General features: G+C 43.4%; 1 protein-coding gene across 3 annotated transcripts in view; it reads left to right on the forward strand.

Moving 5' to 3' along the window:
* Positions 1–441: 441 nt before the first annotated feature.
* The window catches only part of LOC148822527 (E3 ubiquitin-protein ligase znrf2-like), a 46686-nt gene continuing 23327 nt past the window's right edge, over positions 442–23800 (forward strand). For 2 of the 3 annotated variants that reach the window (XR_016093840.1, XR_016093841.1), the window contains exon 1: positions 442–1446. Coding sequence is in view for 1 of the 3 variants with exons in the window: in XM_088928953.1 (XP_088785079.1) it covers positions 1032–1446 (415 nt within the window). In the remaining 2 variants the exon portion in view is untranslated. The remainder of the gene's footprint in view (positions 1447–23800) is intronic. The other variant, XM_088928953.1, reaches the window with a different exon arrangement.

A 23800-nucleotide genomic window follows, 5' to 3' on the forward strand; every position in this document is an offset into this window, starting at 1 on the left:
GTGGTAGTAATTTAATTTTACAGATGAAAGACGTTAATAATATACTGTGTATATAGTGCCTCCCTCAGTATACCTTGTTGTTTCCTGCAAAACGCGGCCAGTACCGTAACTTGGCAGCTAAAAAGCGTAAGATAGGGTCCTTTTTTCCACCGGGCCACCTGGCGAGAGGGGCAGCACATTCCTAGCCGCGAGTCTCCCCCCACCCGTCCGTGGGGCGCGACACGGAGACACCGAGCGACAGATACAGCAGCCCCGCCCCCGGATCACGCGTGTCCCCAGCCCGGTGCCGTGGCAGTGGTGGCCGGCGGTTTCCGGGTGGGTAGTGCCCCGGCGGTGCCGACGTCGCCTGACGCACAAAGGGCAGGGCCGCCGCGTCCTCTCCCCTCCCTCCACGGCCGTCTCTGCTCTCGGTCCTCCCGCCTCCCTCGTCACCCCACCCCGCTCCCTCCCTCTCTGTGCGTGTGTGTGTGTGTATCGGTGGCCGTCTCTCCGGTTCCCTTCCCCGGCGAGGCAGACGAGGCATGGCGGCGGAGACGGGCGGCCCGGAGCGCACACGCACGGTGTCGAGGAATAATCGCCGTGGCACCCTTTTGAACATTTCGTCGTGGGTTTTTTTTTTCCTTCGTTGTTGCTGTTGTTGTATGATGCTTTTGTTTTGACATATCCCGGCAGGGGGGAGTTTCTTACCTGACGTTTTTCCTCCCCCTTTTTGTTTTTTTGTTTTAATTTCACCATCAGCCCAACAACCCCTTACCCCTCTCCCAAACCCCTCCACCAGCCCCCTTAACTCCTGGCGGTGCCAGGCAGCCTCGGGGGTTGTTGTTATTGTGTTTTTCTCCTTTTGTTTGTGGTATTACTATTAATATTTCCCTCACTGCCTTGCCCGGGCTCTGGATTGCTCTCCCGGCGCACACAGCCGGGGGGGAACTCCTCTCAGTTGGCTGGACAGCTTGTGAGTGCTCCCTCCCCCCCTGCAACACCTCCGCTCAAGACTTCATTATCACTCCCCAGGCTGGACTGGTAGCTGACAGATGGGAGCGAAACAGAGCAGCCCAGCGGCCAACGGGCGGACCAGGGCTTACTCGGGCTCGGATTTGCCCTCGGGCACCTCGGCCGGGCCCGGGCACGGCAGGACGGCGGCGGCGGTGGCGCTGAGGTACGGCTACGGGTCCGCCCCCGCACACGGGGCCTCGGGAGCCGCCGCCGCCGCCGCCGCGGCTCAGCCGCTCGGCCCCAGGACGAGGTCGGTGGGCGGCGGCGGAGCGGGGTCAGGGACCGGGAGCAGGCCCCAGTCGCTGAACCAAGCCGGCCTGAACATCCCCAGCAGCGGCTCCCAGGAGTCCGGCAGCAGCACCCCGGAGGACGGCACCGGCGGCGGCGGTCACGGCGCGCCGCGGCTGCTCATCGGCTCGCTACCGTCTCACCTTTCGCCGCATCTCTTCGGAGGTAAGAGCGGAGCCGGGTTGTGTCTCGACCGCAACACATTTCCACCGGCGTCTGCCTGCCTGCCTGCGTGCGTGTGTGTGTGTGTAGAGGTGTGTAGCGCCTCGGCACCGGCTGCACTTGTGCAACGCGTTGTTTCGTTGTTGTATACCGTGCGTAACTGCGCAGGGAAAACTGTTGGTGAAGTGGAAGTTAGTGCGTATAGTGTTTGGCATACGAACTTGACCTTTAGTTTTACTCCAGTTTTATCAGCTGGTCTGGGCCTGTGTGTGTGGGTTATGTCAGGAGTGCACGAATTATTGCGAGCGGGGGGGGGCACCCAACTGGAAATTTCTGGTTAATATTGGGTTGATAAGCGGACAAAAAAACCTGTTCACGTCTGAGGGCTGAGATTGATCATGCGTCCCGGTGGTTGGTTGTCTTTGCCCACACACACACACAACGGTGCTGGTTTCCCCACCAGGTGTGTAGCTTAGCCCCCTTCAGCCCCGGCCGTGAAAAGCGAGGTCGTGCCTTTCATCTTCTGTAATATCTCTCGAAAGGACGCGACCTCGAGCAAAACCGCACGGCTCCTGTTTTGATCAAACTCGTGAGCCCTGGGCCCCCTGTCACAATAAACAGTCACACCTCCTGCTCCGTGATCGGGAATGAGCCAGCTGAGACGGAGCAGAAAGCTGGTGGGCGTGAGGAAACTCGTGTGCATCAGGTGGAGGGGGTGACGGCCGTGTGGAAAGTACCGTCTTCAGCTGGAGCAGGAGTCCCAGACTGAAATTGGTTTACAGCTGATTTCCAGCAAGACTGGAAGCAGCAGCAGCAGATGCAGTTGGGTGGGTGGGTGCTGGTTTTTGTAAGTTGGCCCTGTTGCCAGTCTGCATGCTCGACCTGCGTCCCCACAGATGTGGGTTTGTGCAAGGAGATGGGGTTTGCTCCCAGACACACGCAGGGGGGGGGGTCTACGTGCTAGCTGGAACTGCCCTTTTCCAGGGGAAATTCCCAGGGAGTTCCTACTGTGCCGGCTGTGGGGGTGTCGAAAAAAAGATTGCGATGCGCCATGTGGTTTGCTTTCCTCTGTGTCCCTTGTATTGCTCTGAATGTGTAACATAGTAGTCGCGGAAGAAATATATCTGTAAGTTGAGGTTGCAACATAATTACGATCCAGAGAAAGTTGTTTATACTTTCCTAAGCCAGATTGGCACCGCTCACTTCTGGGTTCAATATTGTGAGATATGATATGTGGCGTTATACCATTCGTGTGATTCGGAATTAATTTGATTTGATCGTTTATTAAACGTTTCAAAAAGGGAAGAGTCTTTCAAATGACAACTGATCCAAGGCGCTCAGTAAAGAATTGGTATCAGACGTTACATTAAGCCTACAGGAGCTGACAGCATATTTGGAAGTAGTCATCCTCCTATAGGATTTCCGTAGACTTAAAACGTCAAAATGCAATAATAGTGATGAGATACATTATTACAGATATGCATTTTTAATGATACTTGTGGGTAACCCATTACGAGAAAGTTATATTATTTTTAATTGATTTAATGTGCATTGCATTTTTATTTAGAGTAAATTTCTTTCAGTTGTTACGGGATTATAAAAGGATTCCAAATTGAGTAAAAGTTTTGATGATTTCCTTCAAAATGTGACTAAAGCACGCAAATGAATGCAGTATTTTAAAATATGGCCAGGTAACTTTAATTTATCTGTCTGATTGGTGTTTGGTTCGTGGAATTAGTTTGGTCTTGGAGTTGAGCAGATTACTTCAAAAAGGCTTTAAAAGAATGTAATTCCTCTCGGCTTCTAAATAGTCAGATTCATACGCTAAAGGATTAGTCTCAAGTGGGATATATAACCCAGTGTCACCCAGACCATAAAAAAAAATCAGTGTACACATTATGCGAAACATGGTCTGCGAATGCTTGTTTTTGTCTTCATCAGCCTTTTCGCGCTGTCAGCATCATAGAGCTCTAGAGTTGATATTTTTCAGTTAAGTGCTCTTTTCCTAACCTTGCAATCCAATTTTCAGGCACCCCAGCTACCCATGAAGGAAGGGTATAGAATTGAAACCTGTAATTTCTGCATCGTCAGATCTAATTTAAACAGAATCTAATGTCCCCTGGCCTGCTGGTCAGACATGTGGAAACATGTCGCGAGTATCTCGGTGAATTCAAGCCAGAAGTCTTGTACAGTGCTTTGTTCAGAGTGCTGTCGTTACTGGCTAGTCCTGCTGTAAGAAGGAAGGAAAGGTGACAGTTTTACTCGAGTCATGAAAGTGACGAGAAAACGTCTTTCTTTGGTACCTAATGTGTTATTTCCGTCTCCCTGTTGATGTGTTTCTCATACAGCCTCTCACAGGGGCAGGACAGAACAGCACCTCTGACCTGCCTGGTGATACAGGTGGAAGAGCCACATGCTGTATATCAGCAGCAGGTTTAGTTGCTGAGGGAATTGCATGCAGCAGGTCTGAGTAAACAGAAACCATTATGGTTGCTTGGTAATATGGGTGTCCCTTTGGGTCTGGGACTAAGTACGTATTTAAATATGAACTGTGAGTTGCATTAACAGAAGGGCTTCTTATTGTTGGGACAGTGCTGTGTTGTAAGTTACAGTGCAACGCTTGAGTGAAAAAGCTGCAATTCAGTGTTTCCCCACAGAAGACAGGTATTCATCCAGGCTTTCATAGAAAACCGTGCATCTAAATGGGAACAAATCAATCTAATGTGTTAATCGCAGTTTTGGCCAGATTTCCTCCGAAGGGATTTGCAGAAATCCAGTGATATAACGTTGGCCGGATCATGTTTGTTCGGAATATTTTCATTTGCTTCTAAAGGGAAAAAGAAAAGCCTGGGGCAGAGGATTCCCCTCTGTTTTTGATAGAATTTGGTTTTCTTTGGGTTATTTTGTGCATTAACATGGATATCTAAATCCTTGTTGTTTGCGTGCTGTAATTTCATACGCGCACACAAGCGTAATTAATGGGCCTGCCTGATGATGAATGATCACTGATACGTGCTCTCCTGCAAACCGCACAGACTTCTGACAGGTTTCCTAAGCTGCTGTGCTGGAGTGCCCTTCTGAAGTTGTTCTTGAGAGTTGCTTGTGGCTTTGTCACGGTGCCAGTGTGTTTCAGTATAAACATGCGTACGGTTCACGCATGTTTAAGCACACATCATACACACGCTGAGTTTAATCAACTTGGTCTTCTTAATATGCATTTACAAATGCATTTGTGTTTATTGCACTGTGTAAATGTGTGTGTTTCAGTCAAATGTATGGTGTGCACATTTTCAAAATTCTTAGAAGAAAGGAATACAGTGTAAAATTAAAAAACAAAATAGTTGCTTGTTCAAAAGGTTCTCATTTCTGGTACCAAGACCATGCAATACCTCCTGGCAGATGGAAAGCTTGTTTGTCTATACACCCACCATTCATGACCTTCATCCAGAGCCAACTGGAAATAGACTGGGTCACAAAGAGAAAGAACTGTTTTTGAAACAAATGAGAGCCTTTACATCCAAAGCATATTGCTTGATGATGATACTGAGGTTCTTGAGAGAGAGTGTAACCAGGTCAATATTAGAGCTGTGCAGCAGATATTAGATTAGATCAGAGCTGGCTTTGTAGAGATTGGAATATGAAAAAGAGAGAGGTTAGTTTTATTAGAAAAGTTGCAGATATAAAAGTTGTTTCATATTTGTGGTGTATTCATTCAAGAAAGGTTATTGAAATTCATGTTAAATTACCCTTTCATATTGGTATCTTAATTCAGAATTCCAATAAAGTCTTCATCATTGTGGTTGCTGGTGTGTATAATTTTCTCACCCTTGTATACAAAGTTTGTCTCATAGCAGTGTCCAGCTTAGTATTTTGAAACATTATAAGATAAAGGCTACAAGTTTTTTTAAATGTCTTGTCCCTATAGGTGCTGATAATATTTATGTTTTTCATCAGGTTATGTTAACCAAGTCCACGCTCCATGCGGTCTGTCGTCTTGCGTGCACTCCAGTCTAGTTCCTCCCTTCATGTGCAGGGCAGTGTAATAAAACCCAGCTGAAGCAGACGTTTCTGCAGGCAGTGTACGTGTTGTGTTTTTGCAAGTCTCGTGTACGAAGACGGGCTGCCTGTGGTGTTAGTGTTTCATCCTTAACAAAACGTTGAGTATTTTGTAATGATGTGATTCAGTTGCTGAAGGATGTGGTTGTAAACGTCTGTATTTATCAGGGGCTGACTTTAATATTCTGCAACTAAGTGGTGCCTGATAAGACTTCTTATACCATGTGTTAATCATAATGCTTTGAATCTTAATGTTTGCTGTGTCTGTAAAATACCCATTATAATAAAGATAAGAGCAGTTAAGGAAACTCTAATATTTGTGTATTCATTAAAATGTCTGTAGCAAAAAAAAAGCTACACTTAGCGTGTTACAATAAGGAAAGAAAACTGAAAGTCCTGTGAATTCTCACTGGTTGTACTTCAGTGAAGCAGTATTGTGTTTTACTGTGCATGTGAAACAGCAGAGTCTTTAACCAGTCTGGCCTGTGGAACATAAGCAACAGATGAAACTTTATCCTTAACCAAAGATCAGCAGGCTGTTGCCCTTTTGGACAGAAGCCAGTTTCAAAGCAGCTCAAATGACTACCTCATGTGCAAGATGGGCCTGTCTGAGTTCACATCAATACGCTTTTATTTGTAAATAGCAGGTTTCCTGGTGGAGCTTTAGACTTCGGGCACTATTAGGTTCCTAAGACGGATGCCACACTGTAAGCTCGCATGAGAATAGGTGGGATTTTAACATGCCAAAAACTGAACACTTTGATTTTTTCACAGATTGTTTTTCCTTTAATTAATTGAAAAATTGATTTTTAAATTATTTCTTTACTTCCAAACTTTTTCCCTCCCCCCCAACTTTACATTTTCTTTGACTTTTTTTTCCCTAAGTGTAACAGCACATTTACTGTTACCCTATTGTACATTTCTGCCCTGGATTGTTTCCAACTTGTGAGAGCTGAACAGTTCCTAGTCTGTCACCGTAGTGCGAATAAACCAGTCATCATCTGCCTGCCACAGTTCTAACCTTAACCAAGCCACATCATACTGGGGCTCCAGACAAGTCTCTACCACCTACTACTCCAAACAGCTATAAAATTACGGAGGCTCTTCAGGTATTGAAACTGTCTTGTGGGGTTGATCGGTTCTGGCTTTGTGTTAGTGCTTTACAATGTGAGATTCTGTGTTACTATTGGCAGATTTTACTGTAACACGTTTTATTCTTTGGGAAACTTAAAACGTCAAGTTGCAAAAAAAAGGTTTTGTTATTGCATTCAGTTGAAAAAGAAGGCTCACTTTTAGTGGTTTTCTTTCTTTCTGTAAATAACTGTATGTTAACACCCCTTGGGTAATGTGCATCCGAAGTAAAGAAGGTGCATGTCGTTTCTTCAACTGCCTTATGTGTACGTTGATGTTTAGGCCTCTGTACTTGAAGGCAGCGTCACTGTAATAGATGACTGAAGAAAGCTCTTGATGTGGAAGTAGCTGTTCGTCAAGGAAGGAGAACTCTTTTTGTTGACATTGTACTGTTTATGATTAGTATGCCTTTGAACTTTAAAGTCGAATCTTTGAGTCGGTTCAGGCGTTCAGAGTTTATCTTGAAACTGGTGTGGCTGTGTACCAGAGAATGATTGTTTCTGATAGTGAAAGGCCGGTTTTGAAATAGCTGAAGAAAAGCTTTGGTTTATACAGGGATTTCACTGTTTAGATGCTGTACGGTACAGCTGGCTAGTTCAATCTTTAAGTGTAGTCGGATCACGGGTTAAAGGGGCATTTCATACTGTTGATATTTCAAGGCATTAAATTAAGAATATGTTAAGTTATAACATTATATATTTATAGTCTGTCATATTTTCTATTTGTTTGTTTTATTGCTCTTATTTTTTATTAGATCAGTTATTCTAGCTGAATGCGCTGAAATCTGCAGTAATTAAATTGCTTTTCCAGCACTTCTGACTAACAGCAATCCTCAAACTCTGCCTGTTTGTGTTCTGTGGCTTTATATTTCTATGAAACGGGTGTTTAACACAATATGCGTGCACCAGACCAAGAGTTACTGGGATGTGGGCGATTTCGAGTCCACTGTAGTGACAAAAGGCTGAAAGGCAATGCAAATTAACATGACCTCACCCGTTTCACAGTGGGGCTCCTGTGCTGTCCTGAGCCGCTACCAGAGCTCCATGTCATTTCCAGACAAATTCTACTGGTTTCCTCTTCAGCGGAAAGTAAAAAAAAACCAGCATGCAACTCATTAATAATTATTATTATTATAAGAATTTAAGTCCTGTAGTATATTATCCTTATCCTAAATATCCTTGTATGTCTTTATCTTCAGTAGCTCAAGGAAAGAGAAAAATAATCTTAAAAACATTTATGAATGCTTTTTTTCTTTCTGGCTTTGATGAGGCATGGGGATATCCCTGATCTTCCTCTAGTGTTGTAAATATTAAGGCTAAACCTGATTAGCTCTACATATTGTGTGGCGTTTTGTAGTTCCTCAGGGGAGAAGAAATGTAAGGTGCCTTTGTGGCAGTCTCTTGAGGAATGTTAATAAGCTGGGCAGTCTACATGCCTGCATTCCAGCTCTTAAATCAAGATTTGGAAAATGTCAGCATTCTGGGCACGGTTTCATCTGTTGGAAAATAAGGTGCCCTAACTGGAATTACATCAAAAAGATACTGAGGAAGTGGCTATTTTGATCTGTTGACAATCCCTTTTAGCTCACTGTCCTGAGCTCCAGCGAGGTCTTCCAGTCAGCAAGCGCTAGGGCATCACGAGTAGAGTCTGAAATATTGAGTTAGCAAGGTGCCCCAGCAATCAGACCTGTTTTAAGATACAAATCAAAGAAGTATTTTGTTTTTCGTTGCACAAAAAGCCAAACGTCCACGTCCTGCGAGTTGCGCTGGTTCCTCGCTGTTCCACCTCTCTCGCTTCTTGAGGTCCGCTCATGTTCCACTTCCTCTTTTCACCCCTGCTGGCCCCAGGGCTGAATGCGAAAGTTTGTTTCGGCCGGCTGCTGCTTCACGGAGAAGCATTATGGGAGGCTGGAGATATACGGGACAGCGATTGCTGAAACCTGCTCCATGAGCTGCAGATCTCCAAGGGGCTGTGTGAAGCACGCAGCTCAATGACCACTCTGCTGTAACCCGTGGGTTAGCGAACTGGGCGTTTAACCCGGCCTCTTAGCGGACTCATATTAACCTTGGCATGTTCTTTCTCGTGCCTGCCACACAGTAGCTCACTCTGCCCTGGCTGTGGTTGCCTGGTGACGACTGCAGGTGAATGGCTTAACAGCAATGACTCACTAAACTTTCTTTAATATCTGTAACTCTTTTGCCCTAAACACCTTGGTTTACCTTTAAATCTTAAAGTATTATGTCGTGTTTTATTCTCCTAGTTTGCCCGCTGTCTGCCTGTAAGCTCTACCGCTCCCGAGAGCTGTATTTTCAGAGGGAGGTGCACTTTGGCACAAGCGTTGCGCCTCCCTGACTTTTGCCCGTCATGCGCTTGTATTGCTCTGTGTGGGTAAACAGTCACTCAGTTGGGTTTTAACTGAACCCGACGGAGAAGTGGGGAAGTGTTCTACAGGCTGCCACGGCAAAGAAGAAAGTAACTTAATTTACAGCGAGCAATAGTTGAAGCCCTACAAGCACTGAGAAGCAGTAATCAGAATGGCAGGATTGTGTACAAGTGTGTGTACATGCCTCATCTGTCCTGCCCTGTCACCCTCTTCTGTTCCCCCGGTCTCCTGATGGACCTCATCGTGAGGCGTCCTCTGTTACAGATAGTACAGTAAGGCTGTCAGCGTCCCCGTGCTGTTGGATATTCTATCGGCCTCTTCTGGGACTTTAAAAGAAAAAACAATGTCTCTGTATTTCCCTATCTTTCAGAGGCAGGTATGCAAATCCATCTTGACAAATAAAATATTGTTTTTTCTTCTCATTCGGGAAACTCAGTTCCTATGAAGCATTACATGCTTCTCAGGTTTCTTTATTAAATTTAAACCTGAAAAAGTGGCATTTCTTTACACGAAGGTTAAGGGAGCTTGAAAGAAGCTACCAGCCATGTTGTCCAAGCTGCCAGTCTGCCAGCCTTCGAGACAGGATGGTTCTTTGGATCAATTCAACACCAAGCAGGCTGGATGGACTAAATAGCCTCCTCTTGTTTGCAGTCTTTTTTTGTTGTTGTTCCTAAATAGGCTTACAGGCTACTGTAAATTCTCCTTGAGGTGCCATCTGATTTTCAACCTACACCATTTGCATAAAAATTGTCTTTGAAAAGTGGTCACTGTGGTCTGTAGAAGACAAACATCTCCAAATTACAGAATTAGTTTCGTGGGCTGCACACTCAGCTGTATTTTCAAGCGGTTAATTGCGATGATCACTTTGCTGTGTAGAGCGTGGTTAACTGACACTACATTTTTTTTTTAATGAGAAGGGTGCTTATTCAGCTTCAGACCGGTTCAGCTTGGCGGGTGTCTTGTTGCTGTTCTTTCTGTTTGCACAAGTTTAACTAATGTTCTATAAAAATGTTCCGTCAGCAGCATTATCTTCTGTCTATCCGCACCAAACTCTTCAGAGAAATGCTAAAGCTTTTCATTAATATATTAACTGGTTTGTAATCTGATTGTTTTACAGTTACTGCTTGAGTCATGTACTGTAATCAACAACAACAATAGTCATGAAATTAAACAATTTGTTTGTGTTGTGCTGAAAGATTCTTCCAATATGATAGGGATGTTAAAAGTATGAAATGCCTGGATATTGTCGTTGGCTGTTTTGCTGGCTACCTCAGGTTGGTTTTGGCATTTTCGGATTTGCAGATGCGGTAGTAACTCTAGCAATTGTGTTTGTTCCTACATGGGCTTACAGGCTACAGTAAATTCTCCTTGAGGTGCCATCTGATTTTCAACCTACACCGTTTGCATAAAAATTGTCTTTGAAAAGTGGTCACTGTGGTCTGTAGAAGAAAAACATCTCCAAATTACAGAATTAGTTTCGTGGGCTGCACACTCAGCTGTATTTTCAAGCGGTTAATTACGATGACTACCCCTGAACAACTTCATTCCCTGTTGTTTGCTGTGTAGAGCGTGGTTAACTGGCACTACATGTTTTTAAATGATAAGGGCCCTTATTCAGATTTAGACCAGTTCATCTTGGCGGTGTCTTCTTGCTATTCTTATTTCTTCCTATTCATTATCCCTTTTATTGACTGTAATATTGGTTTTGTATAAAACCAAATGCTAAAGACCTCAATATGACTATTGTCTTTCAGATTTTTTAAAATGAAATGCCAGTTTATTGCCTGTGTATACGTTATATGAAATACCATTAACTGTGGGCAGTGTCTGTTGTGAAATGGGGCTTAGCTTGTCAAGGAGATAGTGCTGTTGCCACAGCTGCATTTAAGTGTTTCTAATTTTGACCTCTTACATCTTTAAAATTTTATAATGCCAGCTTTCAGGGCAGTGCTAATGCATCCTGGCCTACAGAGTCTAGTGCTTCTCAGGAAAAAGACATCTTTTACCAAATGTGTCATTGCAGTGTTGACGTTTTACTTGACATTTCATTTCAGTGGTTGCGTGTCTGGTTTAAAATAAATTAAGGCTTTTTTGTTGCTCAACATGGTTCTCCTTTCATTTTTTATGACTTTGCCTTTTTTAAAATAGTACTGTTATTGTAATGAAGAAATAAAATTGCAGGCCTAACAATACCCATATTGGACTGGTTTTAAAAAGCATACATGAATACAATAATGTTAGTGCAAACATGTATTTTTTTAATGATCATAAATACTGAAAGCCTTGTGGTATTTGTTCAACTAGATTGAGTATAGCTTGCCAGGACCTGACACCCCTTTGTTGAAAATCAAGCTGGATGAATCTTTTACTCTTTTCTTCCTGATGTTTTTTCCATTAGCCTGTAGTTCCATAAAACATTCCAATCTACAAAATGTATATCGGCTCAATTGTGCATGTTCAGAGTTTTTCCAGGAGCAATGCTTAATAAAAGGCATCCGTCTTAACTGTACCAGTCTACCTGGAAGGCGTGCTGCGGTCTGTGAAAAGTTCGGTTGTGATTTGTGTTTCAAGCGAATGTCCTCATCAGTCTGACACTCTGTAACAGGTCGATAACTGTGCATTGGCTAGTGTCAGCAGACATGGGCCTGTCTGCTGCCTCAGCAGGGCAAGTGGTGCTCCTTAATGAATGAATGACCCACGTCGTCCCATTTGTATTATATCAGGTTGAAGAAGGTCATTGGAGAGGAAATAAGACCTTAGTTTACCAACTTCAGCAATGGGTTTCAGTGGTATCAACAGAAGATATATATTTAGTCTGGTTTGAAAGCCAGTCTTATTGTCATAAGCATTTTGTTTTATTTCCTGCTGCCATTGCTTTTAACAAATTTAACTGTGTCTTTCAGAATTTTGATGAGATGAAGACTAATATTTTTCTAGAACAGCCTAAAGCCACGCTAGCTAAAGACTGGTTTATGGCTGGCTTAATGGTGTAATGTGTTTCTTCTTCTCCAGTGGATACCTGTGAAACAGGTAGCAAATTAACAAGAACAGTCCTGGGTCATCTCATATCTGGTAAGTCGGCTGTTGAATTTGCTCTGCTAAAACTATATTGAGGTCTATTGGAATATTTCTATCCGCATTCGTCTATATTGTAGTAGAGCCGCTTTCAAAGAAAAGGAACTCTGAAAACTAGTCGCTGGAAAAATGTTTTATGGTCGTTAAGGTTAGAAGTATATAAAACTACAAACAATGGGGGGATTTTTGGCCACAGCCAGTATTTCCACTTGGGTGGAATGCCAAGCTGATGCGATCTGGAAAGTTGAGTCGTCGTATTTTTGCTGACAAATCTCGGGCTGCTCACAGAGGTGCCAGTTTATTTAGGCTTTTAGCCATCACCGTTTGTTTCTTAGATTTGTCGTCTTAACAGAAGCACCTCACTTTGATAGCTGTTTGTGTTTATCTTCCCAGTTCCTAGACAGTGCAGAGCTCGTGGTATGTGGAAAAGGTGTAATAAATGACAAGCAGCAGGCTTCCTTAAAGGTTACAAACTTTCCCTCTCATCACGGCTTAATTTCTTGTCCTAATTTCAATGATACGTGCAAAGCAATATAGCCTTTATGTACCCATTACAAACCTTGACTGTAACTACGAGGTGAAATATTCGTTTGCTCTACTAAAACTTCCCTGAGATTAAAGATTAAATCCACTGTGGTGTAAGTTTTCCTTTAATCGCTGCTTCATATGTTCTTGAGGTCTGGCTTCCAAAACTGGTTCTAGTCCATAGCCTTCCCCGAGTTGCATTCTGAAGCAGATTAACACGTCCGGCACATTTCTTTATACAGAGGGAGGAGGAAACCCTGACTATTGTTCAGAAAAACTGAGTGTTAGAGTCCTGTTTAACTCTTCAGGAACTCTCTCTGAGTCGAGTGTGAACGCGTGAGGAGGCTGAAGCCCACCCAGCACATTTCTCTAGGAATAGCAGGAGCACCGACTGTACTGGAATAAAACCGGCTGTCTGGGGTTAGAGAATTAGAGTGTTTTTGGGAATCCCCCTTTGCAAGGGCACATTCTCAACAATTCTTGTACTACGGTTGGTGATAGTTAAGGTAATAAGTAAGAATATTAAACCCTGTTTAGAAAGGCCTGGTTTTGGTTGAAGGGTCTAAATTGTTGCAGTGATTTGTAGAACTCTATCACATGAGCAAGTTCCCATGCATTTCATTTTTATAGTGCCCTTAATAACATTACTATTACTAAAACCTGCTGCTGGCTTTGTTCAGCGTTTTAGTTGTGTAACTTAAGTTGCGTAGTTGGGATATGTTTTTCAGGGCTGGAAATTCTTTTAGCAGGAGTGTGCTAGCCATTTTCTGTGATCAACTGCGTATCCTTGACCGAAATAAACTGAAGGCAGAAGGTCTGGTTCGATATTAGAAACAGCTAAAACCTTTAGCAAAAAGGCACAGATCTTCAGTAGGCTACGCACCGATACCTCAGTTACCAGTGGTGCTGATTATTCACGCTGGAATTAAAACCCGTGAGTTAATTATAAGCTCTCTGTGAGGGTGCTCCTTGCCAGGTTTAGTCATGAACAGTTCTCGGTTGGGATTCCCATTGAGCTTTGCTGTTGCTCTGTTGTTTTCTCTTCCGTGCCCTGTCCCTGAGGGCAGGCCCTTGCTCTGTGTCGCTCTGAGATCAAGCGAAAGCACTGTGTGAAAGGGCTCTGGGACCAAAGGGCTCTGGGGCCTGTGCTGTGCGCTCAGCTCTCCAGTGTAGTATTTTTCTGTCGTGTCTCTTTGTTCATTGTCGTGATGTTCCATTGAGTGGAATGTTTTCAACGCGGTGCAAGGGCAGTTCTGATGGTGAAAGCTGATCTGCGGTTTGGCATTTAACTTTTTAACAAAGAAGGAGATGCAGAGTCATTTTATTTTTGTAGTAAGCAGTGCCGTAGTTGTGAAGACTTATCAAAATGCAGGCAAACGTACCTCTGAATGGCAGCGTCTGTCCTCCTTACTATTGCTTGTAAATGGGCACATGTGGCAGATAAATGGGCTCTCACTGTGGCTGACGTTTTGTAAAACAAAGACCGATTCATAATTATTTAAGTGTGCCTGAGTGAGATTGACAGACATGGACTCAACTTTCCCCTCATTTACCCTTTTCACATCACTGGGAATCGCACTTGACAACATCAGTCTTCAGTGGAATTAGATGACCTACTGTACGTTGTCGGTTTACTATCAAGTTTGGTTTTAGCCTCAAAGCCTGTGTGATTATTGCCATGAAGGTTCTTTTGGGGTTAATTGAAAGAAAGACCAAGCATGAAAGAGCGAAGAAACGAGCCTTACTGTGCTTTTGGCATTGTAATACTCAAATATTTTACCCTCCATCTGGAAAAGTCTTCATTCCCTCTCCCTTTGGGGTTTTAGTTATTTTTTAACTTGTGCTTGCATATCATTGTACTCCATTTTTTAACTGGACACTTTTCCTTTGTCATTTATCGAATGCGTTCTTTCTCCTGATATATTTTTTAAAGTGTTACACATAACAAGCGAAAATGTTAAACGCCCCCCGGAGAGCTGCCTGAGGTTCTCAGTCTTGATGGCAGTCTAAGCCTTTCCCATTGGAGTCTGTTCGGATTTCTTAAGCGCTTGGCTCAGACCCCTCAGACACTCGTCTGAGGTAGGTGAAAGGCAATCATTTTGTAAGAAAAATGAAAATTAAATGGCGTGCAAAGGTTTAAGTGTGGGTTATTTTGTGCCTTGCAGGTTTTATTTTAACCACTGTCTGCAGCACTGGGTCCCAAAGACTAATTTTTTATATATAAACCTTTTTTGGTTGGCTGCATATTTTAAAGACCGCACTGAGCTGGCTAAATTTCTCTCGGAAAAAGTGTGCTGTTGATTACAGCCAAACCGGAATTTTTTGACACTTTATGCTTGTTGATAGAAGGTCCCATGAGAGTGCTTTGCCTGGTTTTAATTGAATTTTCCCATCTTGTGGAAGGAACACGTTCCCTCCTCTGAGTTTCCGATGGTAGTGAGATCCCGAGCTGGCAGGGAATGCCCAGAGCAGCTGTCTGTCAACAGCAGTACACGCTGTGCATCCTAGCCCTGCCCTTGGAAAACACCCTTTCATTGTCTTCAGCCAGTATTCAAGCTGCCTTTGTGCTTTACCGTTCGTAAATGTGTAGTTTTTTTAAAAAAAACTACACATTTCTGGACTCATTAATTTAAACAAAGCGTTTGTGGGTGTCTGGTGTCTGGAATAAGCCGCTCAGCCGGACTGAAACCCTGAGATTCTTCATGAAAGTGCTGGAGGAGATCAGGGCTTTGAATCAGGTGGCATCTTGCAAGCAAATGTGCAGGAGCTAAATGACCTTGCGAAAAATGTGCAGGATTGGCAATAATTATGGACCCATATGTACAGTATGTGGGTACGTAATGCAAAATGTTTATATAGATTAAAAGGTTTTATGTGAGAATGAAATTGTACTTAATTCACTTTTATAATGATATGTTACTATGTCATGGGTGGTCAGGCAGCCCGTGAGAAAGTAGCACAAAGCTTTGCCTACATCTAGACAGTGGTACCTTGGTAGAGTTGTAACTACGTGGCGAACACTCTGCCTCCTGGAGAGGACATCGAGCTCGATAAGTGCACAGAAATCAGAGGTTCGGCTAGCGCAGGCCGCTGCCATTGACGGCTGTGGAGTCGGGTTGCGGTTTTGCCCAGTCTGTCTGTGAGTGAGCTCGCTACGTGGTGCTTTCGTCCCCTCGTGGGGTGGCAGGGAGAGAGAGCCTTGTGCTGGTCCTGCCCACTATCTGACTGGCGGGAGCCGGGAGCCCCTCTGGGCTCTGCAGGGGGAGAGCTGGTACCTGCTGCTCCACTCGGCTCTCACCGCGAGACGCATGTTCTCATTGGACAACCGGCATCCGGCCTCCCAGCTCTCCTGGCCTTTCGCCTTCCTTTCGTGCGGAGGCCTGAGTGAGCTCGTAGCTCACTCACACCCATCTCCCCTGAGCTCCCTAAATAATCTTATTATTGGGATTCTCTGCTGTATTCACGTGAGGATTGCGTGTTCTTGTTTCGTTCACCGTGTTCTCCCTACACGGCGATTATTTGCTCTGCTCACGTCTCCAACGCGAGTTCGTCCAGCGCTCTCACTCCCCTCTCTCTGCCCATCCTTCGCCTGCCTCCTGCTCCCTTTAACTGGTTACAGTATCCCTCTTCCTCACAGCTGCATGCTCCCGGTCTTTAGCAGAGGAGCGGTTGTTGGGGGGTGGGGGGGGGAAGAGTTGTGTTGTTGAAGCGTTAATGAACACTATCTGGCAGATATTGTGTGGTTCCAGTTTGATGGCTTAATTGTTCTTTTTTTTTTGCGAGGCTTAAAATAAACTGTCTCTGTTCTCAACATGGTGTTTGGCCGTCTCTACCTTATAGGCAGACAAAGATACAGATCACAGAATGCCCTGAGATTTCTGTCAGATTTGTGAGGCTGGGGGTAGACATCCATCTTGTCATACGAGTCACAGGATCGCTTCACAGCTCACTTCTGGTTCCCCATTGCACGATCTGCATTTCATTGAATTTGCCTTGATGTTTTGCAATTTTTCCCCCCCATGACTATCACTTAAACATCAATATGTTTTCAATATCAGCAGAATTTTATCCCCCCATATAACGATGAGGCAGGATGTCTTGAAACAGAATTGTTTTTGCAACGATGGCTTTTTGTGTCTTGTATGAACCTTTCATTTCCAAACACTGTGTGTGGTTTATGTGTAGCATGTATTTAATTAAAAACTCACTGTGCGGCAGCAGATCATTTAAAGTGGCGCACGAGTCAGTAGCACAGCAGTTTTTACAGTTAAACCTCTGTCCCTGCTGTGTGATCGCTTGGTTCCAGTGGTGGCTAATCAATAAAAAACATCTGTGGCTGCCTGTTTTGACGACGAGTATTTGACGTTTGTGAAGGACCCCCCTCACAGATGCACTGCAGCAAAAGTATGATCAGTTTCCTGTTGAAGTTTTTACATAACTAATCCAGTGCCGCTGAAATTCTATGAGCCTTGAGACATCTGGATTTGGAATCGCTTTGAGTGACCGTATTGCCGTTCCTACATCAAAGTCGTGGATGTTTTTGTGGGAACTAAAATAAGTGAAGTAGTGTTTGTAAAGAAAACTGTAGCAGCGCTGTGCATTGTGCTTGTTAACTTACAGAACGTCTGACTTGGAGACCTTGAGGGAAGACTAATGATTTCTGCACCGCTGATTAACTGCCCTGGCATCTGTGATTCTCCTGCTGACTGCTTGGCTTCTCAGTCTGGTGACATTAATGACAGCCGTACAGCTGTTCCTAGAATTGCATACTTTTCCTGTTTTAGGTTAAGTGCTGTAACTCGTCCTTGCTTTGACACATCTCGACGAATGACCTTTTGATCTATATACTGGAGGTAATTTAGGTGACACGCATATTCACATACAAACGTTTTGGGTTTAGGGAACCTGTCTGGACCCCATGTTAAATAATTACTGGCGTATTGATAAGAAAAAATAAACTGCCTATTGAATTCTGCGTATCCATCCATCTGTTTTCAGCAACTTCAGTGACCTTTCAGTTCAGATCCGGGTGGCAATTAGGAAATGTCATTTAAGCTTATGGGTTTGCTTCTCAGAGTTTGAGAATCTGAAGTGTAATATTAGCCCTTGTCAGCAGGAACTTAATAATTTCATTTACTTTACAGGTGTCTGGTTGTGCAGGTGTAATTCTTTGTAGCCTTTTTTCGGAGTGGATCAGACGTTGCGGGCAACTGTCTGTAATTGCGTTGTCATGATATGGGTGATTATTGGTCTTGATGTGATTGGTTTTCACTGTGCACTTGCCCTCTTGAAAGGCTCTTTGTTGTGATCAGTGTCTAAATTCACTCTATGGGGGTTTTGTGAAGAATTATGACTTGGCTTGGAAGGGGGGAGGTTATTCCTGCTCCAAACTGTACGGACTTACGGTACTTTAGAAAATAGAGGCGATTGACCTTCGTGGGCCAAATGGCCTCATCTCATTTGTGACCTTTCTGATGACGATCTGCATCTCATGACTCAGCCAGAGGGTGAGGGCAGCATTGCGGTGAAATTATATACATATAGTCAAGGAATTCTAGTTTTCCACAGATGTCCTTGATCTGAGTTCTGTAGTAGAGTAAATTAGATTTATAGAGCATGACCATACATATGTATTCATATAAGTTATAGATGATGCAGCTTATTTTTAAAAAAATAATTTCCCTTTCGTCTTAAAATACACGACCAAGTGTCGTAAGTGTTCATTTCACTTCAGTTTGGAAAAATCAACAGGAACTACACAAAAAAAGTGAAATCCAAAGCTTATTAAAACAATTTTAAACAGATATAGACATTTTCACTTTAATAAAAAAAAACGTGTAAATGACTTCTTAGGAATCAGTGTTTTATATTTGAAAACAATTTGTGACGTGGTGCTGTAGTTTGATTTATTCGCCTCTGTGAAACAATAACTAAATGGCAGAATTTATGGCTTCTCTGTGCCCTGATTTCCTGTTGTTTGTTGTTCCTGTTGTATTTCTTTTAAGGGATTTTTCTTTTTGTCATGACCAGATGGCTGTTCTGGTGAGCTTTAGTGAAGCTGAAAGGGCGCTGTGAAAATGTAGCCTGTCTCCGAATAGTCCTGTTTGTGTGCTTTGCCTTGGTATTGCTGGGGGGGTTCCCAAAGTGCAACTTGTACATTTTATTTCCCATTTTCTTATTTAAAAAAAAAAGAGACTTTCTTAGAAATGTGTGAAGCAGGAGTGCGTTTGTGTGTCGGCCGAAGTAAAAATGCAGCCGGTTTTGGCAGAAAGCCCCATCTTTGCTGCCCTGCGATGGTCTGCGATACCAGGCCTCGTGCCCGCTGCTTGCCCCCCCCCCCCCCACAACTCCGAACTGGAAGACGCGGCTTGAAAATGGATGCATGGAATACCTGAGCTGGTATTTTTAGCTTTGTTTTTGGCCTGCAGTACCACACGAGGTTTAATGAGTGTCCTGGGTCTTGAACACTGGAAAGAAAGAAAGAAACCCCTACAAAGGTGAAGCCTGAAGATGGTGAAGGAGAATATTATTTTACTTGAGTACACCAGGGATTCTCCAGCCTCTTCGGCTTCTCTTTCCTCCGGTTTGTACTGCCTCCCGCTGTCACCAGTCAGGGAAGGAACAGCGCCACAGCGCAGGAGATGGTCACAAGTGACTTGGCCACAGCGACAGTCTCGAGCGTTTCTGCTGGCGCTGGAACTCGAGCGTTACTCCCACATGCCTAATTGCTACACTTGTCCCATGTGTCTGGAAACTGAGGATTTGATTACTACTTTCTAGTATCATCTTGTCGGCCTTCAGCAGCTGAGTGAGGCTGGGCCTGGTCCGCAGTAGGATGGGTGATCTCTAAGGAAAACCAGGTTGCTGCTGTAAAGGTATTTTGGCCAGTTTCAGACCAATGTGGTTTTTCTGACCAGTTTCTAACCCAGTGCCCCTGTATGGTGCAAGCTAACTTGCATGCAGAAAAATGCGCAGGTCTGAACAGAGATGATTTGGCTTTTTCATTTGTTTAAAGCTCTGGCACGGATCCTGCTAGCCGATATTCACCTTTTTTAAGCTAAACTTTAAGATTTTTTTTTCTCCTCTGTTGTAGCCAAATGTGTTTGGCCTAATATGTAACTTGGGATCATCCCTCCATCCAGATCATCCTCTATTCATACGGGGGCCCCGTCACCCATAGTATGTACGCCAGCGTGTGGCACAGACAGGAGACCAGAATTAGATGAAGGAATGTTGCAAGGAAGTCAGACAGGTGCTGAGCCGTGCAGATCCTTGTAGGTAAACATGCCGATTTCGAAGTCCACACAAAAGCTGATAGGAAGCCAGTGCACGGACTCCAGGACAGGAGTAATGTGAACACTTGAGCGCTTCCTGGTCAGGATTCTGGACGTGCCGAATAGAGCTGATGTTCAGAGCTCGACGTGGCCCGTCCTTCCAGTATCTGATCGGCTCACCTCCTGGTTCGCTGTGTCCCCACTCTTCTTCCACACTGGGACCCAAAGGAAGTCGGGGGCTCGGATGCATTTGACGCTTTTAAATTGAATTTTTAATACTTGATTTTCCCCTTAAGGCCTTTTGTGATTGTTTTATCATCTGCACCTGCGAAACGAATGATCGATGTTTTTCTTGACTTTGTGGTTTTCTTCAGTTTAATCTTATGGGCTTTTTATGTCTCCTGGAGCACTCTGAAATGATTGCCCTTTTCAAGGCGCACTGTAAAATAGTTCAGTATTGACTGACCAAAGTGCATTATAAACAATACATTTCCAAAACTAAGTTAAATTAGGCTTGGAATAAAGTGAGTGCTTTAGTTCAGTTTTTGTACTTACTGTTCAGAGTTTGTAGAGCTGTAGATGCTTTAAAGGAGGTTTATTTTGATTATAAATGTTAAAGGAAAAAGAACAACAAAATCAGAACGCATAATCACAATCTGTTTCTCTATTTGGAAATTCTAATAAAAAGAAGGTAGCTATCAGTCAGCCCCATAATTATAACAACCAGTCTGAGTAGCTGTTCCGATCAGAAAAATATTGAGAAATAGCCTTCGGGTTGGTATTATTAGACACCCGCTTCACAGATAGTATTCACACTGCTTTCTGTTCCTCTTTGGAATGAAGATGGTAGATAAACCGCAAAGGAAAAACACAAATAAGGTTATTTTATCTAGGTTTGGTTCCAAATTCAGTTTCAGGAGATGGCTAAAAATCTCCAACTTAAAACCTTGTCAACAAAAAAAAACAAAAAAAAGAAATTAAATGCCGTCAAAGAATACACTCAGTAGTTAAGTGGTCATATGATAACTGTGGTTAGAGGGCTTTTGCTTTTCATATTTTCTTCATGGGGGTATTGATTTACATTAAAGTCTACACCTCACCAACATTGTCCATTGACTCAACTATTTCACTCCTGGGTGGAAATATTCTTTGATAAATCCCTAAATAAAGTAGTCCTCTTCATTTGACTAGCCTCGTTTCATTTAGAAAGAGATACACACATTTTGATCAAGCATAGTATTATGCTGTACCTCGGAGGATGTGTCCTTGACGTGTGTATAGGGTGCACAGCCCTGATCTAAACAGCGCAATTAAAAGTTTGTGCGTGTATAAACTTGCAAGAGAGTGCCTAGTCAGTTGTGTGGTACTTTTTTTAAAGTTACAGGAGAGTATTCTATAGATCCAATAGTTTGTTTCAAATGTTTTGTCATTTATAGTTTTTCCATAACTTGTTCAGCCGGTTTTACAGTTGCGTATTGCAACTCATAAAGCCTCTAGATCAGTCTAATTTTCACAGGCAAATAAACTGGATGCAAATCAACTGTGCACTGTTTTACTTAGGGGTAATATTAGTCTTCATTGTCAAAGAACTGTGTTCAAAATATTTTTATTAATTATTTTTATGATATAATTGGGCAGTGCATTTGAGACAGTATGAGGGTAATCCTTATTGTATATAACATTTCTAAGCGTTGTGGAGGTGAAAACAGTTAAAGATACATGGTATTTTTATTGGTTTGTCTACAGCTAGAATAATCGTGGCTTCACATCACCCTTTGTATCATCATACTAAACCTTTCGTGATATTTTGTTGTGAAGAATTCTTGGTAGTAGAGGCTGGGGGTTTTGGATTAGTGTAAACTTCTGTTTGCTTTTCACTCCTTCAGAGTGTTTCTGTCATGTTATTTATCAAAATTTCCTTTATTATTTTTCCCACATAGGACAGCTGCTCATCTGTGATGTATACACAGTAATCTCGTCATTCGGATACCATGTGCCAGCTCGTGTTGAGTAGTTGTTAGGGCCTGTTGCTGGGCCTTCCTAGAGCTCTGTGGCATCGTCTGATTGTCTGCTTTATTCATATTAGCTTCCAGTGATTGTCAGGCCAGTAAAGACACCAAGTCAGTGGTCCTCAGTACTGTTCCCATTCGAAGACCTCTGCATCCTCTGACTGGCCGAACTACAGCATTTTCCTTCTACCTGTGCTCAGCTCAGCTCTTGCTAGGTTGTGGGTTTCGGAAAACTATTTAGACAACTTAAATTAAAATGAAAGCAGCTGGGCTCATATAGAACAAAACTGACTTTTCCTGCTACAGTATCACTCCGCCTTGTGTTTGGTTATGTAGCTGATCAGCTGTTAGGACATGTTAAGACTGCTACAGTTCAGGTGAGAAAGAAGTTGGAGAGAGAGGAGGATAATTTGTTTGTACAAATTCTAATCAAACCAGAGGCTCATTTACGGAGTTCGTTTTACCTAAGCAGTGAGTAGGTCACCTGGAATGAAGCCCAGCAGAGACTAGGGCACTCCAGAGCCACTGCCTTAGGGATCATGGCCAACCAGCCTGGTTTGTGTGTGCGTGTGGAAGTATTTCACCCCTCCCTCTCTGTTTTCTCTCCTCTTCAGGACAGAAGGTTGACTTTCTTGAGAAGCCTGCGCTGCGTATAGGCTCGGGTATTGCTTGTGTGTATGTTCCTGAGCCCCGGGATTGTCTCTACGAGCTGCAACAGCCTAGCGACAGGCCAGTCCACCATGTCCAGTAAACATGGGGCTAATGGATTGCTTGATGACTCGTGATTTTGTTGATTGGTTGCTGCAGGGTAGAAGATTTTGTTTTACTTATTGCACATGCCATCTGTTCATTCGACTGGGAATTCTCATTTTCTCTTCTACCGTATAATTTTAATTCAACGTTGGGTGTCCTTTGGTAAATTGGTGAAAACTACTTTCACTCCTTATCAGATCAATAAACTGACTTTCATGAGTTAGGCAAGCCACAATTTGGAGTAAGTTAAACTGTTTTTTGAACGCATAGTACATGCTAAACATTAACTTTCCAGTTGTGTTGGTCATAGTGGTTTTATGTCCTTGGGCAGAGCGTGCTGTGGCGTTCCTGTCTCTGTTCCATGTTGTAGCGGTAAGCTTCATCTGGGCTTTCGTCTTTGTTATGCTGGTGGCTTTTTTTGGAGTTGGTTTGCCTTGCAAATGTATGTGCAGTAGGCTTGTCGTGTAGAAACCAGTTTATAGCTTATCTTTCTTAGCTTCTAGCTAACGCATTGTGATAAGATCTTCTTTTGTTCCGAACTTAACATAGCCTAATGTCACCTTGTAAATGATATGTGATGAGGGTTATATATTACTGTTTTAATCCTCTACAATTTCAAGGCTGAAGGGGGGAATGGTGCAAAATCCATTCTGTTATTTGATATCCAAGTCACTCTTCACATAATCTCAAATTGTCCTTCAGACTAAAACCCCAGCCAGCACTGGGGATTTACGGCACTAATAACTTTGACTTTTTGTAAATTGACACATTTTATTGCGGGAGCAGGTGTTAAGCAGTCTCTTAAGTCCATTTCCACTTCTGAAATCTCGTTTTTGTCTCAATTCCGACTCTAATCCAATGAAATATCCCACTCTTGTTACACAGTCTTCGGCCAGATTAGGTTTCTCTATGTGCTGCTGTCGTAACTGTAGCTGTTCTTGTGGGGTTCACATCTGCTGCGAGTGACATTTACCAAAGTTAATTGCACCATAATATTTGTAGGCACCACCAGTGGGAGATGTAGCCAAGGGAACGGTGGTGTTTAGTTTGCAATAGGCCTGCATGAGAACGATGTACTGTAGGGTTCATGGACACTCATCCCTTTCTTCCTCTCATCAGTGTGGGGGCCCCGTGTCTCGTATCCGTTGAAC

Source organism: Atractosteus spatula, chromosome 12, assembly GCF_055471065.1.
Source record: "Atractosteus spatula isolate fAtrSpa1 chromosome 12, fAtrSpa1.hap1, whole genome shotgun sequence".
NCBI classification, from domain to species: Eukaryota; Metazoa; Chordata; class Actinopteri; order Semionotiformes; family Lepisosteidae; genus Atractosteus; species Atractosteus spatula.